The sequence below is a fragment of the Heloderma suspectum genome, chromosome 2 (assembly GCF_057233095.1).
Source record: "Heloderma suspectum isolate Gila_16-S chromosome 2, 16-S_ref, whole genome shotgun sequence".
NCBI classification, from domain to species: Eukaryota; Metazoa; Chordata; class Lepidosauria; order Squamata; family Helodermatidae; genus Heloderma; species Heloderma suspectum.
In genome coordinates, this window is record NC_139459.1 from 326,099,995 (window position 1) to 326,123,426 (window position 23,432).

At 44.3% G+C, this 23,432-nt stretch overlaps 1 protein-coding gene across 1 annotated transcript in view; it reads right to left on the minus strand.

Moving 5' to 3' along the window:
* TAFA1 (TAFA chemokine like family member 1) overlaps positions 1-23,432 on the minus strand; it is a 520,363-nt gene that overhangs the window by 43,146 nt on the left and 453,785 nt on the right. Inside the window, exon 3 of the mRNA XM_084832508.1 lies at positions 19,632-19,772. Coding sequence (XP_084688634.1) covers positions 19,632-19,772 — 141 coding nt within the window. The remainder of the gene's footprint in view (positions 1-19,631; positions 19,773-23,432) is intronic.

Below are 23,432 nucleotides of genomic sequence, written 5' to 3' on the forward strand. Positions count from 1 at the left end.
TAGTGAACTGGATAGAACCTCCAGCCTGTGTGCCACACTTGACCTACAAGACCTTCCCATCCAGCTCACCAAGCCCCCCTCCCCTCCCTCAAAACCTCTCTCTATGCCTGAAAGCTCCTATCTTTCCAGACAATAAGACTTATTGTCTGGAAAAGTGAGACTAAACTTCTGAAACAAATACCATAAAAAAGGGAAATAACTTTGGAAATATTTTGATGAAATATTCCATTCCCGTCAGAAGCGACTGACCAAATAAACAACAACAAACATTCTACTCCCAAAGGTGAAGAACACATTCCAGTTGTTCATAAATACATCCCTTCCTTGTTTTTCTTCTTTAAATCTCATCAAATGAGTAAGCTTCACCATCAAAATGATGTTCCATGTTCATCTTAATCACTCTTCAAGAGATAGAGTTTTCTATTTGGATACAATTTCAATTTCTGCTGTAAATAACGTATTAGGCACCAGTTCTCTCCTGCCAGGTCAGACCTCCCAATCATGGGTCTTAATAAACAACAGCTTAAACAATTTAAAAATAATAACCTCTTTTAGGTACCTTTGAAACAGTGAGTTTGCATGGAAACCAGCTTGTGGATACAAAAAAAGAGGCCTCGATTGACAATGTCTCCTAGCCAGGACATAAGCATGAAAGGAAATTTTTGGTAGCTCTTGACTACTTTAGCTAGCTGCTGAACAGGAAGCTTGTTGGAGGCATCAGAAGGCATCAGCCAAGGGTGCTTCCAGACGAGACTTTTATTGTGCGTGATTTTAGGAGGGTTCCATATGACATTTTCTTCCATTTGTAACGCTCCTGCATTTTCCCACAGCTTTTTCCATCCTTTTTCTTCCTACATAAAAAATGTTATTGAGGGAAAAATGGAATAGCTGCACAATGCTGTTTGATTGGTAGTGCCTGGAACGCTCCATCTCGAAGCACCCCAAAACAGCTTTCCCAAACTGTAATAAAACAAATTATTAACAATAACAAAACTGGATAAGGTATGAATTACTCCTGTACTCTTTTACATCTTTGAGCAGGCAGCAAAATGAGCAGACACTCAGATCACCACAGACTTCCACTTTGGTTAGATGTATTGTAATTTTATTTAAACTACAGTACTTTTTTTCTAAATTTCAGCTATACACATAAATTAGCATATTCAAATATTATGGAAGCTGGTGTCACCTTGTGTCCTCTTTTTAGGTGTTGCATTTTCTCTTTTTTGGTAATGCGTAAGTGGCTGGCTACCCTAGAGAGTGAATCTTGGATAGGGATGTCCATCACTGGGAAATCTGGTTCTTTTTTTGGCTTAATGGAGTTCCGCGGCATGTACAACTTGCTTTGTGTCTGTGAACCGAGCTGTTCCCTGAACTCCGTAAACCTTTTTGCCCGGGGGGGGGGGGAGCTTGTGCAATTTGTGCAAAATTCTGAGCAATGTGTGCAAAATACTGAGCAATTTGCACAAAGTATCCCACAAATTATACAAATTCTGCCATAATTTGAGCAAATGTGACTGTAATCTGTGCAATTTTGACTGTAATTTATGCAAATTGCTCCAAAATTTGTGCAAATTACAGAACCTTCACCCCCAATGTGCAAAATTCCCAGAAAATCCATAAACTGACTGACTTGCTGCAGATTGAGTTGGACGCCACAGTGGGTACCGAAACAAAGTCCAGGGGGCCAAGCCAAGGAAAATTCATTAAATTCCACCTTCAAACAGATTTCTCCAGCATCCCTAGTATTGGATGGCAGCCGCAATGTCTTGGGTTACCCGGAGTGGCATTCAAAGGAGTGCAAGCACTCGTCTTGTGCCAACTTGGTTGGTTATACTGGAGGTAGGGATGGCAGAGAATTCCGCCACGGATTTCAGTGAGGCCGAATGCACTGGCATTCGGCCCCCTGAAATCCATGGTGGAACGGCCTGCCACCCCCTGCCCCCTTGCGGATCCCCTCCAGGACGAGACTTACCTGGGGTGGATGTTCTGGCCAGCGGCGGCTCCAGCGGCGGCTGGTCTTCCGACTGGCCACCACCATTTGCAGTCTTGTCTTTTTTTTTTTTACATAGACGTGATAGGCTATGTAAAGACTTACGTAGCCTATCAAGTCTGGGTTAAAAAAAATATGCGTACACAAATGGCGGCTATGGTGGCCGCCATTTGCATTCCTTGTTTTTAGCCGTCTTAGTCTATGTAAATATTTATATAAATATTTACGAAGGCTAAAACGGCAATTCAAAAAGGAACGCAAATAGCACCCACTACGCTATTTGCGTTCCCCTTTATTTTCGCCGTAATAGTCTATGTAAATATTTACGTAGACTAAGATGGCGAAAAATAAGGAACGCAAATGGCGGCTGCCGTAGCCGCCGCCATTTGTGTATGCGTTGTTTTTATTTACCCAGACGGGATAGGCTACGTAAGTCTTTACGTAGCCTATCATGGTTGAATACAGGGACGCAAACGGAGGCGCCTATGGCAGCTGCCATTTGCGTCCCTGCTACCCAGCGGCCGGATGTCCGGCTGCTGGTGGAGCTGGCCGACGGCTCTGCGGAATCCACGCGGGCGGAGCCGGCCGGGCAGGACTCCGGGGGGAGGGACAGAGCGCCTCCCCCCCATCGAGGATTCCGGGGGGAGGGACGGAGCGCCTCCCCCCCACCGGGAAGCAGATCCGCGAAACGGTAAGTAACTTTTGTACATCCGTAACTGGAGGTTCAGTTGGTGCCTTGGGGTGAGACTCAAAGCACAAAGATGAAAAGAAGTAAAACAAAATAATATTACATAAATAAATACAATCTTACTTTTCCTTGGCATGAAGGGAAAGAAAAACTTTCCTGACTAATCAAGACAGGAATCAAAGTGAGCCTTCTGCCATAATGCTTAAGTGGTCACACTTAATTATTTATTTATTAGCTGCAAATTATTTGCACGAACTAGATGATAAAACAGTAGTTTTCTATTATGTTGCAGGAAATAGATGCTTACTAAATAACTCCTTGAACCTTCCTCAGGCATCTATTGATTATAGCCAATAGCAATTAAAAGTAGAAGACAATTAAGTTTAAAATTTAATGGCGTTCTGCTCCTGTTAATTTACTGTGTGTCCTAATCAATTCATCGCCCTAGATAACAATCAATTCCAATGAATTTTCAGTTCCTCCAAAGCTCCTTCTGCTGAAAATATAATAATAATAGAAATTGTTATAATTATAGGCAGTGAAATAAATAAGTAAGAAGGACATGCTGTAATTAAAAATTGGATTGCCCACTGGGGTGACAAATACAGTGGCTTAGAGGAAAACATTTCTGTTTCACTTGCCATGGTGGTAATCCTCAGCTTTGAAAAAGCTTTGTCTTATGAGGTAGTGTGAGATAACTAGCCTTATGCAGACATTCTAAGGCTGTAGAGCAGGGGCGCACCACCTTTTCAGCTCTGAGGGCCACATACAGTGTTTGCACACGCATGTGCCATCACTAGCTGGGTGGAGAACTTTTATTTCTACTCATAAGTAAGCAAGACTGAATCACTCAGCAGTGTTTTCAAATGGCATCCCAAATACAAATCTCTGTATATCTATTCAGAAGCAAGCATAAGAACACAAGCAAGCAGGACTGAATCACCCAGAAGCACTTCCTAATGACATCCCAAATACTAAACTTCTGCATGTCTACTCAAAAGTAAGCAGGACACGCCTCTGCGGACAACTCTCAGTAGTAAGCAGGACTGAATCACCCAGCAACTCCCCCTCCCCAGCTGTCTCTCTCCCTATCAGGGAAAAGCTCTTATATCTGATCAACAGCTGATCAGAGACAAAAACTTTTCACTGTTAAGTCCTGAGAAAGGTAGTCTTTTTCAGTGCTGAGCAGGTTAAAAGTCTTATCTGTGAGAAGCTGCTGATATGACAAAAGAGCTATTTTCTGCTGGGGGTGCGGGGAAGGAATGGGTCTGGAGAAGAAGCTGGATGGAGGAATTTATAATCTGATGATCAAATTACTATTTCTGTTGGGGCAAATTTGCCCATCACTAATAATCATATATAGCAATAATACACTAGTAATAACAAACTCATTTTCCAAGTGCTTATCTTTATGTAGCCAAAATGGCACCAACCACGCACAAGAAGGAGGTATCAGAAGGCCTGGGGGAACCCTAATGTTTACAAAACTATAACAAAACTTTAGAATGGGGGTACCAATGTGGTGCCCCCAGGCACCAATGCACTCTGGGGCACCTTTCTTGGTGCCCGCCAAGGTGCCCCATCCCTCCCACTTTTTTTTTTTTTTTTAATTAACACATTTTCTTACTGGCAGCTGGGATTGCTGTGAAATAGGTATCTGTTAATGCTGAAAACGGGGTCGTTTAGTGTGATGGAGCTTAGGCCCTCACATACTTTAGAAAGATACCAAGGGGAGGAGAAGCCCATCCTCACCCCCCAAACAACCCAATGAAGATTGAACAAGACTGAACAAGACTGATGGTTAGGGGAAAGGGGGGAGAATGGAATGGAGTGCTGGACACCTGAACAGGAGCACTCCGCATTGCAACATTTGGTTGCAGGCCCCTCTTATTAGCCTCTATTAATTTCCAGAATGTGTGCACAGCAGCATGAGGTTTTCCCCAGGGTTGTTGTACACACAGTTTGGATGCAACGCCAGCAGCCAGTTTAAAATGATTCATTTATTTCAAAGGGAAAGGTAAGGATGTGCTCAGCACCACTCTCCTATGGCAATGAGAGCCGAGACTAGTAAACTTTGGCTGGATTGCACCCACATTTTGTTTCTTGAGCTACTTTATTGTATTAGTGAACAACTGTGTAGTCCCTGCAGTGCACGTTGAACTCTTAGGTTAGAAGTGCCAAGATAGTGATAAATCAGACTCAGAGGTTTGCTTACAAGGAGACTTTATTGAGTAACTTACAGCACACAGGCGTACCCAGTGGCTGGATCAGACAGCTTCTCTGAACCCCGAGCCACTGGGTACAATGGGTCTTATACTCTACAGGTTAGCAATAAGCAGCGTTTCAGCAGCACGCGCCCCTAGCGTTCATTCTCAGCATCAACCAACAGCACTTGGTTCTCAAGCACGGCCACCTGCAGCTTTAAGGTAAACCAACTCTGCTTCAGGCTCATCGGTGATAAGACATTCTCCACATTAGCAAGGAATGTTCTGAGAAGGCTGTTATGGGCCCTCTGAATCATCTTCACATGCTTAGAGGCTTACTAGCAAGGGAATTGCACCAATAATGAACTTAAGCAAGCATTATGGATCTCTAGGCCCCTCTAACACTATAAATGACTTGGCTACGCTCCTGGGGCCAATACAGCAACATAAGATTGAAATGGAATAATTTTAGAAAATGTGCTATTTTAAGCTATTTTTTCATGTCCTAGTTATAATGTAAACTAGTTCATTTGTTTTGCATGTATAGGTTGACCACTGCATACTTATTAGAACTTTCATTCTGACAAAATAGTCTGTTAGTCTGTGTGAGGTGTTTGTCATTAAAATTCCTCTTTCCTCCATTCAACCATAATCTATTATCTAATAACCATTATATCTGAAGTTTTAATTTAAGGAACAGGTTCATACTGTTTATCACTGTTAAGAAGAAGGTAAAAGCTTATGAACATCAGAACAACCATTTTCTTCTTATTCAATTTATATTTTTCTGTACATTCACAGACACTGGAAAATAGACATGGGCTTAGATCCAGAATCACTTCTGCCAGCAGAAGGTGACCGCTGATGGACTGGGAGTTCCCTGCCCTCTCCTCCTTGTATTGGCATCTGCTCATCCTCCATATCTGGTCCGGAGGGTTTGGGGACCAATGATTCTGGATCCAACCCATAGACATAGGACTAAACTACACATGAAATTAAATGTGTCACTTGGAATTGCATGGATCTTTTAAAAACTGTAAATAGAGGCCAATGGGGAAGTCTGTTTAGGATCCAGGTGCACGGGAGATGGGGATTTACTTTCTTCCTGCACACGGTCCTAATCAAGATCACTCCACCTCTGTAGCTGTAGTTTGGTGCAAGAGGGAAGCTCTGACTGGCTCTCTGGAACATGTGAAATGGGACATGAAGGGGAGGGGGGAGAGCGACAGCCTAGTTTTGGCACAGACACAGCCTTGGTTGCCCTGTATGATGATTTATGTTGGGAGAAAGACAGGGGGACTGTGACCTTGTTGATTCTCCTTGATCTCTCAGTGGCTTTTGAGACCATTGACCATCGTATCCTTCTAGGACAGCTGTCTGAGCTGGGAATTGGAGGCACTGCATTACAATGGTTTTGTTCCTACTTGGATGGTCGGCTCCAGAAGGTGGTACTTGGAGAACATTGCTCAGTGCCATGGATTCCCCAGTATGGGGTTCCGCAGGAGTCCATTTTGTCCCCCATGCTGTTCAACATCTACATGTAACCACCGAATGCAGTCATTCAGAGATTTGGAGTGCATTGTCATCAGTATGCTGATAACATGTAGCTCTGCTTCTCCTTTTCATCTTCATCAGGTGAGGCTGTGGATGTACTAAATCAGTGCCTGTCTGTCACAATGGACTGGATGAGGGCTAATAAACTGAAACTCAGTCCAGACAAGACTTAGATGCTGTTAGTAGGTGGTCCTTTTGACCAGATGGAGGACGTTCAACCTGTTCTGAATGGGGTTGCACTCCCTCTGAAGGAGCAGGTTCATAACTTGGGGGATTCTCCTAGAACCATCCTTGTCACATGAGGCTCAGGTGGCCTCAGTGGCATGGAGTGCCTTCTACCAACTTCAGTTGATGGCCCAGCTACACCTCTATCTGGACAGGGATAACCTGGCTTCAGTTATCTATGCTCTGGTAACCTCCAAGTTAGATTACTGCAATGCGCTCTACATGGGGCTGCCTTTGAAGACGGTTCAGAAACTGAAGCTCATGCAAAATGTGGTGGCCAGTTTGATACTGGGGACCAGAAGATCTGCACATATAAGACCTACTCTGGCTCACTTGTATTGGCTGCCTATATGTTTCTGAGCCCGATTCAAGGTGCTGGTTTTATCCTATAAAGCCTTACATGGCTTGGGACCGCAATACCTTATGGTGCGCCTCTCCTGGCTCAAACATACCCATACACTACGCTCAACATCTAAGGCCCTCCTCTGGCTGCCTACTCCAAGGAAGGCTTGGAAGACAGCAACAAGGGAGAGGGCCTTCTTGGTGGTACTCCCCCCCCCAACTGTGCAATGATCTCCCCGATGAGGCCTGCCGCCTGCCTGGTGCCAACACTGTTATCTTTTCGGCTCCAGGTCAAGACTTTTCTCTTTTCCCAGGCATTTGGCAGCATGTGATTAGTTTTAATTGATCCAGGATTTGTTTTATGGTTTGGCTGATTTTTTCAAAGTTGGTTTTAGATATAAGTTGTCTTTTGTGTATACTGTCTGTATGTTTTTTATATTTTTCATATTGTGCTTTTAATGTTTTAACTTTTGTAAACTGCCCAGAGACCTCTGGCTATGGAGCAGTATAGAAATGTAAATAACAACAAAAACACAGCGGGAGGGGGGATCAGTGGAATTAGGTGGCTCCTTACACAAGGAGAAATGCCTTTTTGCCCATGCAGGGCACTTTGGAACCAACTCATTGTCTCCGTCCATAGACTCATGACTAAGTACGTTGATGCTTCATTTAAACCTGAAGCTGGGCAAGCAAAACAACAACAACTTACCTATGCAATGTTCCATGCCTTTGGCTTCATGTTTAAGTTGGGCCATCACCTCCTACACATATGGCTGCCATGCTAAATGCTGCATATACAGGCAAGATGGTTCAATTCAAACAAGATGCCAGCTGTGTGGAATGCTTTTGTGGTTAAGATTTTTTTTTTTTTTTACGCACCTGGTATCATCGGTCAGGTCCAAGACCAAGGGCAAAGGGCACTTTCATCCCTCTTCCCAGGGTGAAAAGGCTTAAGAACCTAAGAAGAACCCTGCTGAATCAGACCGAAGGCCCATCTAATCCAGCATTCTGTTTGTATAGCAGTTCAATGGGAAGCCCACAAGCAAGTAGGGATGGCGGAGAATTCCGCACGGATTTCAGTGAGGCCGAATGCACTGGCCTTGGCCCCCCAAAATCCGTGGAGGAACAGCCTGCCCCCCCACGGATCTCCCCCCGGGACGAGACTTACCTGGGGTGGATGTTCCGGATGGCGGCGGCTCCAGCGGCGGCTTCGGCGACTGGTCTTCTGACCGGCTGCCGCCGCTGCCATTTGCAGTCTGGTCTTTTTTTTTTTTTTAACCCAGACGTGATAGACTACGTAAAGACTTATGTAGCCTATCATGTCTGGGTAAAAAACACACACAAAAAAATGGTGGACGCAAATGGTGGCGGTTACGGCGGCCGCCATTTGCGTTCCTTATTTTTCGCCTTTTTAGTCTACGTAAATATTTACATAGGCTATTATGGCGAAAAAAAGAGGAACGCAAATAGCATAGTGGGCGCTATTTGCGTTCCTTTTTCATTCGCCGTTTTAGCCTACATAAATATTTACGTAGGCTAAAACAGCAAATCAAAAAGGAACGCAAATAGCGCCCACTATACTATTTGCGTTCCCCTTTTTTTTGCCGTAATAGTCTACGTAAATATTTACGTAGACTAAAACGGCGAAAAATAAGGAACACAAATGGCGGCCGCCGTAGCCGCCGCCATTTGCGTACGCGTTTTTTGTTTTTTTACTTTGCTGTAAATATTTACATAGCCTATCACGGTTAAATACAGGGATGCAAACGGCGGCGGCTACAGCTGCCGCCATTTGTGTCCCTGCTGCCCAGTGACTGGATGTCTGGCTGTGGGCGAAGCCGGCCAGCGGCTCCGTGAAATCCCCGTGGAGCAGAGCCGGCCGGGCAGGACTCCGGGAGGAGAGACGGAGCGCCTCCCCCCCGCCGTTGAGGATTCCGAGGGGAGAGGCTAACTCTCCCCTCCCCAACACTGCCACCCCCTCAAAAATCACCGCCCCTGTTAGGGATGTTGGAGAGTTCTGCAACGGAAATAAATGAGTTTGGATTTCTATGAACCCAACCTGTGGATTCTGCCGTGGACTGGCCCTTCCCAAGTCACATGGATTCCGTGGATTTCCAGATCTTTATTATTATTATTATTTTTTTAACCTTTCAGAACTTTACACAAATTTAGTTGTAGAAAAATATGTGAAATAAAAGAACACCGGCCAAAAATGCAGATTTCCCCCATAGGCTAAAGCATGAAAATGTGCAATCTGTGGGGATTTGTGCATTTTGGGGAGGAGTTGTGCATTTCGGGGGGGATATACACATTATCGCAAGTGTGAATTTCCACAGGTACAAATATGTGCAGATGCAGATTCGCACAAATGTGAACTTGCACAGATTTGGGAACTGGAAAAACACCCGATTCTGCCAATGAGCAGATGATGGAATGAAAGGTACCTGACAATCCACTTAAGTTTTAAAAGAATCTGTACATCTTTACCCCTTACATGCCCACACATACTGCAGTCAGGCTTTTAAAATGCCTGATTGCAGCAGGGAAGGGGCAATGAGTGTGTGAATGGGGTCTGTGCAATCACTTCAAAGGGCCACATGCCGGCAGTGGGGTGGCACCACCACCCACTGCTACCATGTAACTCCCAACATACCTGCCCAGAATCAATTCTACCCCAGGTAGCACAGCCAGCCGTTCGAGGATTCCGGGGGGAGGAACGGAGCGCCTCCCCCCCCGGTCAGGATTCCAGGGGGAGGGACGGAACGCCTCCCCCCCACCACCATCAACATAATCCGTGAAAGGTAAGTCACTTTCGTACATCCCTAGAGCCGGATTACATGAAGAAATTTGTTCCTCCAGTACCTGGGCAACAAGCCATTTAGGGTTTTGTTTGCAAGTACCTGTAATTGGGCCTGGTGACTAATAGACAGGTAGTATAGATATTTAAGGACTTGTGTAATATGGTCCCTAACAGACATGCCCGTTAACACTTTGACTGCTACATTCTCAAGAGCGGCCTTATGTGACAGGAACAGAAGTGAAGCTCAGGCCTCAGGTGGTATTGCAGAAGTGTCAGTGGCCAAGGATGGAAGTGCAGAGGAGACCTACCAAGATAACAAGCTCTTCTCCTGCTGAACCCCACAAATCTGGCCAACATCCATAGCCACAGAATGTATCTTGTTGTCTATATGCTGAGAGCTTAGCGACCAAGCCCTGGTTCATGCATTGGGCAGTGTGAAGGGCCACACTGCTCATCCTGCCCCCAACATCAAGAGCAGACACCTGGCTCCACCCCCAAACTCCATGCATAGCGCAAAGCTCTGAAGGGGGAGCTGGCTATAGTTGAAGAAGCACCTCCATATGATCACACAAAGCTCCTGATCACATGAAGGAGATTCCATAAGTACAGCTGACTTCCCCTTCTGATCTTAGCCCAATCTGCAGAGGTTAGGGCACGTGAGGGCTGGGGAGCCATGCCATGTTGGTGTGGGGCAAGAGGCATGGTTGTCTACCCCTTCCAAGTGTTAGCCCTCTACGTGGAGGGCTAAAGACTAAATGGGGCTCAAATGCAGGGATGATGTGAGTGCCCGATTCAGTCCAGGAGTCCGGTGGACTCCCCCCGCGCCTGCACCCCCGAGCGTATTCTTGAGTATATAGGCAATTCACGGCACCATTTTGCATATATCTCTATGTGTGCATATTCGTGATCACCATTCTTTCTTGCAAAATGGCGATCATGATGCTAGAGGACTGGGCCTGGGTGAGTGTGGGCAGCTCGGCAAGCATGGCAGAGGGAGTTGAGCATGGCTCTGTGTGTGTGTGAGCGGGGCCAGGGACTGGGTGGGCATCCTGAGAACCTGGATGGGGGGGGGGTTGCCCGTCCATCCCTACTCAAATGGATCTTGCTTGGGGCAATAACTCCCTCTTCCTTATCTAGTAGTCTTCTTTTCTAAAAATTATTCCCCCTGCCCCAGCTGAGTATTTCTGTGCATGTGCATAGAGAATGCTGTCATCCTCTAGAAGAAAACAGCTTCTTCAAAAGATCAGTGAATAATCTTAGTGCCTCTGAACATGTGCACAGAGTTTCCTTCTGCCTCCATCTTTTCTTTTTAAACAGAAAACATTTTATCAAAAATCTTTTTTGTATCGACCATGACAAAAACACTGAGGACAACCCCCCCACCTTTGTCATTCTTGCCTTCTGGCCAGGTGGTAGATAAAACTCTGGCTAGCTGGCAGTCATAATGTCTAGATATACCTAGCCCCGTAGTCTTTCTCCTTCCTTCCTTCCTTCCTTCCTTCCTTCCTTCCTTTTATTTATTTGAAGCTCTTCAGCCCCAAAAGGCTGTCAGAGTGGCTTACAACGGTCAGGAATAAGATAGTTCCTGCCCTCAAAACTACAATGTAAAAGTCATGATGCAAAAGGAAAAGGGATTGGGAGGGAGGAGGAAGAAAGCAAACTAGTTCTTAGTTACAAAGTTCTTATAATGGCCCGCTAGAGTGGCAAAAGAAGAGGGTGAGCCAAATGTTGCTGGTCTTTCTGCTGAGCCAGTGGAGTGGCCCTGCTTTCCTTCTATCCCTCTGCTACAGTCTGATGGAATCTTCCCTTTATCTGTCTCCATTATCTGAAAGTGAAAACCTGATTTGTATAGACAATAGGCGCAGAACCTCCGGCCCAAGGGCCAAATCTGGCCCTTTGGGTTTCCCACAAGGCCACTCCCCTTCCCCTTTCCACAGCCCTTTCCTCCAATCACCAATCGTTTGGTGGTTTCCCAGCTTTTGTGCAGTTTTTTCTCCATTCTCCATTGAACTGCCTCTCCTAGGGCTTCAGTAAGAACTTTAAGCTAAAATATGCTGGCATTTTTGGCCTGCTCCTTTGCTTTTGCCCTCATCCCTTTTGCTTTCAGCCACACCCAAATAATACATTTGTATATGTATTATTCTGGAATTTAACCCCCCATTCCCAATTCCATTATTTGAAATGGAATTTGGCCCTTGGGCTGAAAGTGGTTCTGTACCCTTGATAGATGTGTTTCTTTATTTATTACATTTCTATACTGCCCAATAGCTGAAACTCTCTGGGCAGTTCCCAACAATTGAAACCATAAAACACAACATAAGATGCACTCTAAACATTTAAACGTTTAACACCTCAGTATAAAATAGAAGAGCCAAAATAAAACCTAGCAGCAGTGCCAAGATTTAAAAGAAAGTAACACGTAGGCCCAATTATGCATAGCAAACATATACAAATGATTTGCACAATGATTTGGAGGCTGGACCAAATGCACACGTGCAGACTGAAACCAGTCCTGATATTTCCCCTTTCTGTTAAGGAGACGGAGCATACATTTCTATAGAAGAGAAGAGCCGCTGTTGTTTTGTTCTCTCTTCTGGGATCACTAGCAGCTCGTTGTCTTAATAAAGTTAAATCCATTCTTTGACATGCTGCAGTTATTATACTAGGTTCTGAGTTGCGTTATAGCTCAACCCCACAGGGGGCCGGCATGATTTTGCTCTTCAGAGCTATTTACTTGCAACCCTGGAGCAAGTCCTTTGGCTCTGACATTCGCTTCCCAAGACCAATCTTTTGACCTTTTCTTCATTACCTTGGATTTCTCTCTGAAAGATTCTCCTGCCACTTGGAATTCTCTCTGCCAACCCTTCAGACAGAAATGTCTGATGGGAAGAACTTCAGTGAGCGTCACAGGCAATTTAGTTTATTGGTTGCTAGTACAACATGTTGCTGGAGGCCTTTGTTTTGTATGGATTTAAGAGCAAGACTGCAGCTGGGCCCATGTGGGAGAAACAGAAAACGGAGATAGAAGCAGGGTGCACCACATCCAGGAGATGGTTCTATCATAGCCTGAGTTACCTGTCCGTAAAGAACTGGACAGCTGTTTCAAGAAGTGACAAGGGGGACACCATTAGCCTAAGGCCTGGGATCAGGGACCCCTTTCGGCATCTGGGGCTGGGGCAAGTTCTTGTTGCCCCATCCCTCTGTTGCTTGGATCCAAAAGTCCCCTCTTCTCAGAAATCAGTCCAAGTTATTCCCACTTTTGTGACATCCTTGTGACCTTCGAAATGCATCTCACCTGGTGTATACAGGGCTAGCCCAAGACGTTTTGCTGCCTGAGGTGAAGGACAAGATGGCGCCCCCTCCCATTCCATGTACAAAACCTGACTGGACTGGCAGTTGAATCCCACGACTTCAGCACTGGCAAGGCGCCACTGTCCTCCACCATTCTTCCCTCCACCATGATTATTTAATATTGTTTTAGATACGTGTGTCTCTGTGTGTGCTATTTATATGGAAATGGTTTTTATAATGTCTTTTTAAGACTTTCATCTTTGAACACCACCCAGAGAGCTTTGGCTATTGGGTGATATAGAAATGAATGAATGAATGAATGAATACCCATGGGCAGCAGGTTAGCTTAACACAGGGGTGGGGAATCATATCGGTTTCAGGGGCCAGATTTCATTTCACTTCTTACATTTCTATACCCCCCAATAGCCAAAGCTATATTGCCCTCCCAGTTCCGCCCAGGCCAGATGACATCAGGGGGACAAGGAGTCATCTGGCTCCTGAAAGTGATGGCTGACTGCTTGTCCTTCACCTGCTCATACATGGTGGGGGAGAGATAAGCAGACTGAGAGGGTTCTCAGGCAGTGCCAACCATGCTGCTGGCTTTGCTTGTCCCTTGCTTGCCCTGCATGGGGCAGTCGAGGGGTGAGCGGAGCGCATGAAGCTGGAATCTCCTTGATGTGTCCTATCTGTGATCAGAGATAACCAGAGGATTTCCTTTCACAGCCCTTGCCCTCCCAGTGGGAGGGGGACCAGCGTTCTATAGAATCCCCTTGTTATTTCAGATCAGAGATAAGCAGGCGATTCTTCTCTCTGCCTCCTCCCCAAACATCTGGCAGACTCCAGGAAGGAGGCAGGGCTTTGGGGGCCTGCAGGCAGAACCCAAGCCTGTGTGGGCCAGATAGGGAACCTCTGTGGGCTGAATTAGGCCCATGGGCTGGAGGTTCCCCAGCCCTGGTTTAGCAGGTGCAGGCCAGATTGTATGGCACATGACCCCCAGCAGTTGCTACCTGAGGCAGCCACCTCACTTTGCCTAATGGTAGGACCGGACCTGGATGTGTGCCTCCTTGTACTCTGGAGAAACAGTATGAAGACCTGTGTGTTTCACTTTCCCCTTTGAGCCACAGCTTCCATTGTCTATGGTTCAGGTGACCCCTCATATATTGTTGGACTACAACTCCTATCATCCCTGACCATTGGCAGTGCTGGCTGATGGCAGCTAGAGTCCCAAAACATCTGGACGGTGATGCTGTTTTGAAAATCTTAAATGAAAAGCAAATATTCAAGTTTGGATTATATAAGGTCTTGGGGGCTTCCAAGGACGCTCTTCTCATGTGTTATTTAAAAACAGAAACCCCAGCTTGGTTCATCTTGGTGGCTTCTACTGAAAATAGAGTGAGAAAGAAGAGATGGAGAGGGCAGGAAGAATGGTGTCCTTTCCACTTGGACCACCCATTCTGGGATAAAAGCTCCTTGCAAGAGGTTTGCTTCTTTGCATGGACTAGTTAACATAACTAGCATTAAGTAACATTAATTAAGATAAGTAAGGTAAATTTTTAAGAGAGCAGAGGACAGGAAGGCCTGGCGTGCTATGGTCCATGGGGTCACGAAGAGTTGGACACGACTTAATGACTGAACAACAGCAACAACAAAGGTAAATTTTGCAGGCTTAAAGAGCAAAGCACAAAAGATTCCAATTGATATTTAAGCCTTAAACTAGGGATGGGTAAATCTATCTGTTTTTAATGTATGTAACTATCCCATGCTTTTATTCTGATCATGCATTAATCTATAATTCATCCCCTGCCTCAAAATGCTTATTTAACTATGTATTTATAAAACATATTTAAATGTGCATTTTTTCTCCAAATACATGTTGCAATGCATATTTTCTCTCAAAATATGTATGTCAACATACATTTTCTCTCAAAATACATATTTTGAGAACCACATCACAACATTCAGAAAAGTGATACATTCTGATCCTCACCTTAATCCAAGATGTGCAAATCAGGTAATTTCAACTACAACTCCCATAATCCCCAACCAGCATGAGCAATGGTCAGGCATTATGGCAGTTATATTCCTGGACTTCTAGAGGGGACCAGGCACTATAGAATATCTGAATGTATTTATGTTTAATTTAGGAATGATCTCATTCACATCCTTGAAAACCTCACGGGTTCTTCAGAAGCCTAGCTAAAGTGCAGGGCCTCAAAAATGAGGAGAACCCCACCCCGAACTTTGGCAGGCATGAAATCTATAATACCAATATTTCTGAACAAATAGAAATCCCTGAATCATATCTCTATATGGATAAACTCCTTTTTCTTCTGAAGCATTGAGTACTGTGTGCTATACCTCTCTGTCCCTGTGTGCTAAATGGACCTCAGTGGGGAACACTACTCTTCCTGTCCCTCATTCCCTCCCTGTCTTTACAAATGAAGTCATCTGAATTCACCAAATCGAAAAAATATGAATCTCCTGCCCGGTTTCCAGTGGTGCTGTGGAAGGACAGGGCTATAGATTTTCCCAGGAGTGAAAAATAATTCACCCAGTCTGCTCGTTATTCATACAGACAGTGCATTAATAAGATGGGACCCTGAGATATCTCCTTATCTAGGCCGGAGCACAGCTAGAGGGATGAGAAGCTGACTCTTTGGATTTAAAATAACATTTTCCCCTTTTTCTGTTGAAATAAGAATTGATTGAACCTACTTTTAAGGAGTTGAGAGAGAAAGAGAGAGGGAGAGAAAGAGAGAACTGTTCTTTGATACCATCTAAAGTACATATTAGATAAATAGAAAACTATTGGCTTTTTGACTGTGAACAATTTTCATTTGATTCAAGTGCTGATATAGAGGAGCTAATACAAAGTATTTACTCAGGTCCTCCTCAAAGCCCACTGGAGGCCAACACACATCTTCCCATTAACTTCAATGGGCGCTTATCTATAAAGTTTTCATAGCATCCAGCACTTGCCAGGAGACATGAGGCACAGTTTTTCTATATGACAAAGGCCCCTCTTTCATAAATGAGTTAGAGAGCGACCAGACTAAAAACAGCAGCAACAAGCTATCTCCTTATGGACCAGGGGCAGGTCACCACCACCAGAAATGGTATTAACCCTTTCATCACCTGAGGTGAAAGGGTTAAATCACTCCCCCGCCCGCACCAGCCACTTCAGTCATCTCCTCCAGTCAACCACCTACTGTCCTCAAGTTTCAGGAACGAAGTGCTACCAAAATGGCACCAGACATGCACACCATGGGTCGTATTTCCTAGGAAGTTTGCATCAGAGGGGCATCATTTGAGATAAAACTGTGAACTACTCTAGGGCAGCTGCTGTAGGCAATCTGCATACAATGCATATGTGTCACACCACTTTGGAAGTACTTACTCCTCTATTCCTGGAGAGTCTGGAGCCATCAACATAGCCATCCTTGTACCAATAAACCTTCATGTCCAATAAAGCTGCAATCACTGTCGCAACTAATGTTTTTAACATGATTCTTTAGTTTTAAAAGATAGCAACACAGCATTCTAACTATGATGTATGTGTAGACCACAAAATCTGATAGGATCTTTCCCTTCCAAAACCATACGCTGAGGCCTCCACACCACTCACAGCGGCCAATTATTTATTGGTCAGGTTTCAAACAATTAATTCTGACATGAAATGCAGTGATGTTATCAGTGCCTGGTCCAGGTTTTGGAGAGCCTTAGGGCAAGACATCCTTAATGGGCCCCGTCCCACAGTGAGTCTACCTTCTCACCACCATTGCCATGAGATGCTATTGCTCCTCATCCTCTTTCTCATTATTGCTACCACTGGCTTGTTTGGCAGGCCAAGTGAGCAGGTAGGCTGTGGCAAAGCTCTTTAAAATTTATTGGTGCATGTGTTCTCTTAAACTATTTACCTGCTTTTTGGAACGCAACACATGGTCAGTGTAAATGGATTTTTTTTGTGCTCTCTTGGCTTCTAAAAGACTGATACTACACTACTGGAATGATAAAGGCTCACTTCCTATAATGCAATGGATTGAAGACTTAACAGCACTAGCAGCATTTGAAAGAGTGGTATATAGGCATCACTCACAAAGGGACTTATATTTGGATATCTGGTCTGCTTTTACTAAAGTTTATGTGTAATCTATTCCTTTTTGTCCTTTAGAATGTTGTAATATTTGAAATGGGGGCCTTTAAAGCATATAGTTACACTTCTATTTTTAATTGTTTTTCTTTTTGTTTGTCTGTTTTGTTTTTCTGGAACGTATAATAAAAAAATGATTTTAAAAAAGTTGCAATGGTGAAGATGAGCAGCAACTCCAGGGAGGGCTCTTGTCAGTGGGCCTCGGATGAGGCATGGGCCCTCAGCAGGTGCCCAGCCATGCTTACTCTTGACACTGGCCTTGAATGGTATACTCACATACAAAGGCCCAGGAGCCCCATTTCCCTCTGGTCCCTATGCTAAATAAAACTTAATCCAATAGTTAATCTGGACCTGACTGTTAACTGTACTGGCAGTTACTTTGAAACTGATGAACCAAGTGACAAAAACTAGTTCAGAAAAAAGTGATTTTTTCAGATAATTACATCTCACTATTTGGAATTCTTTATCTAATTGAACAGTGTTTGTCTTATTGAACAGACAGGCACAATATAATATATTTGAATAATCAAGCTAGGGCGGGGGAGAGGAACAATGTGGTCTTACTGTGATTTGTAAGATATTTAGAGTTATGTGAGCTAGAAAGGAAGTAAAGCTTCCATCCAATGAAACTGTATTAATCTCACTGTTGCAGTATCATAGAAAGAATCTAACTTAATCTAAGTAGCCCTAAGATCACATTCATGTTCTGCTATGAATTAATTTTTACATGCAATTTTTTTTAAAAAGAGAGAGTTGAAAGACTGGTTCTTGAAAAATCAGAAAACTATGTGAGAAAATGTAAGCACTGGATCCTCTTCAAAACAGAAGCCACCCTTTTCATCTTGTTATTCAAGTATTTATATGACATTCATTACAGGGTCAGATTTCTGAATTGGTTTGCTGCTAACTTAAAAAAACACAAACACATTAATTAAATCTCAACCACTGTAGCCACTTGAACTTTTAATCTATCAACACAAATGAGACAAGTGGTGGCACAAAGGGATAATTTTGAAATTAAAAAAAGGAACCCTGCACAGCTTGCACACACATTACTCGACCCTTTGGTGACTATATCGACATTTCACTGCTTTGCTTATCTCTGAATAGCAGTTATGGGCCTATCTCTAACCAGTGACTAGAGCAGCCTTCCTCAACCTCGTGCTCTCCAGATGTGTTGGACTACAATTCCCATCATTCCCTTGCCACATAGGCTTGATGGAGTTCCATTGCAGGTAGTACTCAGTTTGCATCTGTGAGCCAAGCTGCGGGCTGTTTCCCAAACTCCAGGAATTTCTTTGCACATTTTTTGGGAAGATTCCAGAATTGGTGCAAATTTCTGAGCAGTTTGTGCAAATTGCACCTGAATTTGCAGAAATGATGTCTGAATTTGTGCAAATTACACAAATTCGGCCAGAATTTGCATAATTTTGGCCATATGTTGCACAAGAAATTTGCGCAAATTGCAGAACCTTCCCCCAAATGTGCAAAATTCCCGGAAAATCTGTGAACTGCCCAATTTGCTGCAGATCAAGTTGGGTGCTGCAGTGGAAACCAAAACAAATTCCAGGGGCTGAGCGTAGGAAAATACGTCAAACGCCGCCCCCCCAACAGATTTCCCTGACATCCTTAATCCTGGAACATGTGGCAATTACCTTAGTTAAGGAAGAATTTACCCCAGAGGAAACACAGAGAAAACATAATGGAAATGATCCAAAGCTCTATGGGTCTTCAGTGTGCATTTGGAGATCTGCATGTATGGGAGCTTCCTTTACATTGCTGTGTTACATAATCAACACAAAGATCAGTGTTATCTACGGTAGCTTCTTCATCTTTATCTTTCTGCTGCAGGCATTGATGAACAAAATTAGACCAAATTATATTAGTATCATTTATGGCTTTATTAGTATCCATCTTCAGAGCACCTAGAGGTAAAAGCATAGCCTTTGCAGTGTGCTTTTAAAGGAATAAACACTTGCAATGAAAAGAAATGGCCATTTTTAAATTCACCAGAAAAAGCAGAATTGAATTTGTGTGATTTCCATTTGCCACACTCATCAGTTTTTATTCATGATCAAAATTGTATTATGGTTCTTTTCCATACCATCCTTATAGCTATGGAAGTAAGTATGCTCAGGACTATAGCCTTAATATGCAAAACTCTTCACAACCTACCCATATTCAAACTCCTCATTATTCAGTATGATAAGCAATTCTACATGCAAGCCATGTTGGTAATCCTATGCAATGGAAGCCCTCTGTTAAGGTGCCAATTTATCCTGATTTTCCAAATATGTTACACATCTTCCAGGTTATTTGGTTGAATGTGACTGTATAGTCAAACATTACACAAATCTGTATGACATACAGTATGGGCTACTTGCCGTCAACACACGATGGTCTGTTCCGGGTTGTCCCAGCCACTTTCCCAGGTAGACAGGAGCACTTTACTGTTTGTGATCTCTCCTCAATCCGATTCTTATTACAACATCTGTGAGCTGCTATAACTTCACACGTTCCTCCTTCTGGCAACAAAGAGAAAATATCAAGACTATCATTAGGAAGGACTGCTCTAGACAGAAAACAAACAAAGAAACACCTAAGCATGGTACCCTACCCTACATGTTGATATAGACAGAATTTTAAAAAAATATATTATCTGTCACCTTTTCAGCAAAATTATGTCATGACATGTGTTTCTCCCAAACCCTAGATCAGCCTTCCCCAACGTGATGGAAAAATATAATGACAAATTAAATAACTATCAATTTGCTGCCCTCTCATGGCACCCCAAATCAGCTGCCTGAGGTGGCTGCTTCACTCTGCCTAATTTCTCCCATATCCGAATGTTTTAAGCCTCAAATTCTTTCTCTCCCGAGAAAGACCTTTGTGAATTTTTACAAATTCTTATCAAAAATGAACTGAAATGAAATTCTCATCCATCTGCACCAGTCAAATTCAATAGGTACAGCTATTCATGGCAGGGAGAGGACCGTGATGTACCTGCCTGCTATATAGCTATTAAAGATGAGGAATCTGTCAGAAGAAAAGAGGTGGCAACCCCAATTCATCACTAACATGGCTGTGTACCTGGGCGGGGAACCCCAGACATTAAAGAGCTAGGTGCTCAAAGCCCTGGGCCTGGATGTATTAATTCTAATTTTTAAAATCTTGTTCTTTTTGTTCCACATATGGAGAACTTTGCAAATGTTGATAAGGTTTTAACAAAACCAAAATGAAATGAACTCCTAGGGATGGAGCAGGTGCCCAATTCAGTCCAGGAATCTGACGGAACCACCCCTGCCCGCACCCCCGAGCCCCGCTTGCCAAGCCCCTGCCTCTGCTCGCTCCTTGCCCATGCTCAGCGAATGGCCTGCGCTCACCACGGTGGCCTTATCAAGCTTCGTGGTCACCATTTTTTTGAGAAATAAAATGGTGATCGCAAAAATGCCCATATTTACACACATGTGAAAATGTGCATTTTGCGAGTGCTCATATTCACGTATGCACAAAAATGTGCACTCTAAAAAATACACTCTTTTGCACACACACAATTATGCACCTTCACAAAAATGTGCATTTCACACATGAGAATATGCGCATTCACGAAACGCGCATTTTTGTGCATAAAAAGACATACACATTGTTGTGATCGCCATTTTATTTTATTTTTTAAATGGCGACCGTGGAGCTCGACAAGGCTGCTGGGGTGAATGCGGGCTGCTTCTTGAGCGTTGGAGGAGCTCGAGTGTGGTCCAGGGACCGGTGAGGGGCTGGGCGGACATCAGGAGGGCAGGGGCTGGGCAGACATCAGGAGAACGCAGACGGGGGTGAGTTCGCACATCCCTATGAAGTTCTCAATCATCTTTACCCCACACCTCCCACATTCCACATCAGGTTACACCACAGCAGCGACTTTTCTCACTACAGTGGAACTAGGAGCAGAGTACCCAACTTTCCAGGAAACTTGTAGCTCCCCTCCCTTAATATTAACTCTGGTCTCCTGCCTACTACTGGTTGCAAAGGCCAAAAGCGCAATGTGCTCATATACTATCTTTATTTTGCAGCACAGGTAAGAGGTTTTTAATCCCGCATATTAGTACATAAAGAATAGGAAGATTAGGCATGTCACCAGGTTAGTGCACTGCCCATAAATTTTGTGAGACCTAAGTTCGGAATGCATTACGTGCAAAATTGCTATATGATTAGAAGTCCAAATACTCTCTCGTGGAAGCATTTGCCCACATCATTGATTTGCAGCACTCGTTTTATCTACAGCATGTAACAGAGCCTGACATATATGCAAGAGGCCACTTACTTTTGCAATCAAAATGAATTTATCATTTGAGTTGCCAAAAGGAAATCCAATTCCTGTTGCATATTCCATCCAATACACTAGGCAGATTGGCACACACTGGATACACAACCTTTGTATGTTGATGAGAGATGCCATGGAACCACTTGGCAATTTTGAGTCCAGATTTAGGATGTTAGAAAAAAGGGCTCAGAGCTGTATCAAGCTCTGACTTGCCAGACAAATATGTGAATAGGATTCCTATCAGCTTTCATGTCTTTTTTGTGGACTTCGAGCTCTTAGTATGGCCCATAGCAGAGAGGCCCCAGGAGGTGTCCTTTCCACCCCTGCTTTGTGAGCATCTAAATACTACGCAGCCATGGGAGCTGCTTTTCCTTGTATATCTCCCACGTAGCTGGAGTGGAATAACATGAGCGAGGGCGGATCACATGGCTCTTTCCCATAGAAGTAGCTACCCCTTCCATGCGGGGTGCCAATCCCATGACCAGGACCACATGATCAGCCCCATCACCCATAGCTGGTTCATAAGGACTCAAACACAGACTTTTAAGACCAAAGCACCCTGGGCCTGGATGGATGAATCTGCCAGTTTCCGTTTCTCCAACATTTGATTTGAAGTTCTTTTTGTCGTATATATGGAGAACTTGCTAATTTTGGTAAATTCTTATCAAAATGGAACGGATAAAAATCAATTCACCCATCTCTATCCCTGGGCTGTCTGTTAGTTGGGTAGGTATCAAAGGGCCATAGCTCAGGCACAGAGCACATGCCTTGCAGGCAGAAGGTCCCAGGCTCAATAGCTGGCATCTCTAGGTAGGTCTGGGAAAGAGTCCTGTCAGAAACCCCTGAGAGTAGAAGGCCACAGTGAGCTGGATGGGCCAGTGGAGAAGACCACAGTGAGCTGGATGGGCCAGTGGAGAAGACCACAGTGAGCTGGATGGGCCAGTGGTTAGAGTTGGTATAAAGCAGCTTCCCCGTGTTCCCTGGGAGGTTTACAAGTCAAAGAACAGGAGGGCCTACACCAGATAGCTGGGAAAAAGCTGACATAGAGGATGTGTAGGTCAAGTAGGGATGGATGGGTGTTCCCCCCATCTGGGTTCTACGTGCACCTACCCAGCCTGTGCCCTTGCTCACACGCCCCTGGACATGTGCTCAATCTTCCCACCACTCACTGTGCTGCACTCACTTGGGACCCACCCACGAGCGCCTCAATCACAATTTTTCAGGAAAAAATGGCTATCGCAGTATGCACACATCTTTGTACGCCAAAATGGTGCAGTGAATGGCCCATATATGCCTGTAATCTTGCATATATGGGCCATTTATGGCACCATTTTGTGTACAACTAGATGTGAGCATATCGTGATCGCCATTTTATTTTTTTTGCAAAATGGTGATGGTGAAGCTCATGGATGGGTCCCAGGTGAGTGCCAGTGGCTCGGTGAGCATGGGGGGGGTTGAGCGGGGACAGGGGCTCAGTGGGCGTGGCTTAGGGGCATGGGCAGGGGGTTCTCTGGACTCCTGGACTGAATCGGGTGCCTGCGCCAATCCCTAAGGCCAAGGCTAAGCAGCCATCTGAGTGAAACTGTTGGACTACATAGTGGCTAGGCCAGCTGGCAGGTTTATTCAAGGTGGTGGCAGAGAGACAGTTGCAAGACGTATTCATGAGCTATTCAGGTGATGGTTATCTGTTCAGGGCTACCACAGCAGTTAACTGGTATCAGAATATCTACTGTAACTCCCTAATGCCACTCAGCTCACCATGATGATATTGGGTTTTTTCTTCTTTCTCTCCAATTTGATGCAATCTTTCATTGACAAATAGCGTTTTTAAAAAAGAACCTAAAGCCAATCCAGCCATTTTAAATGT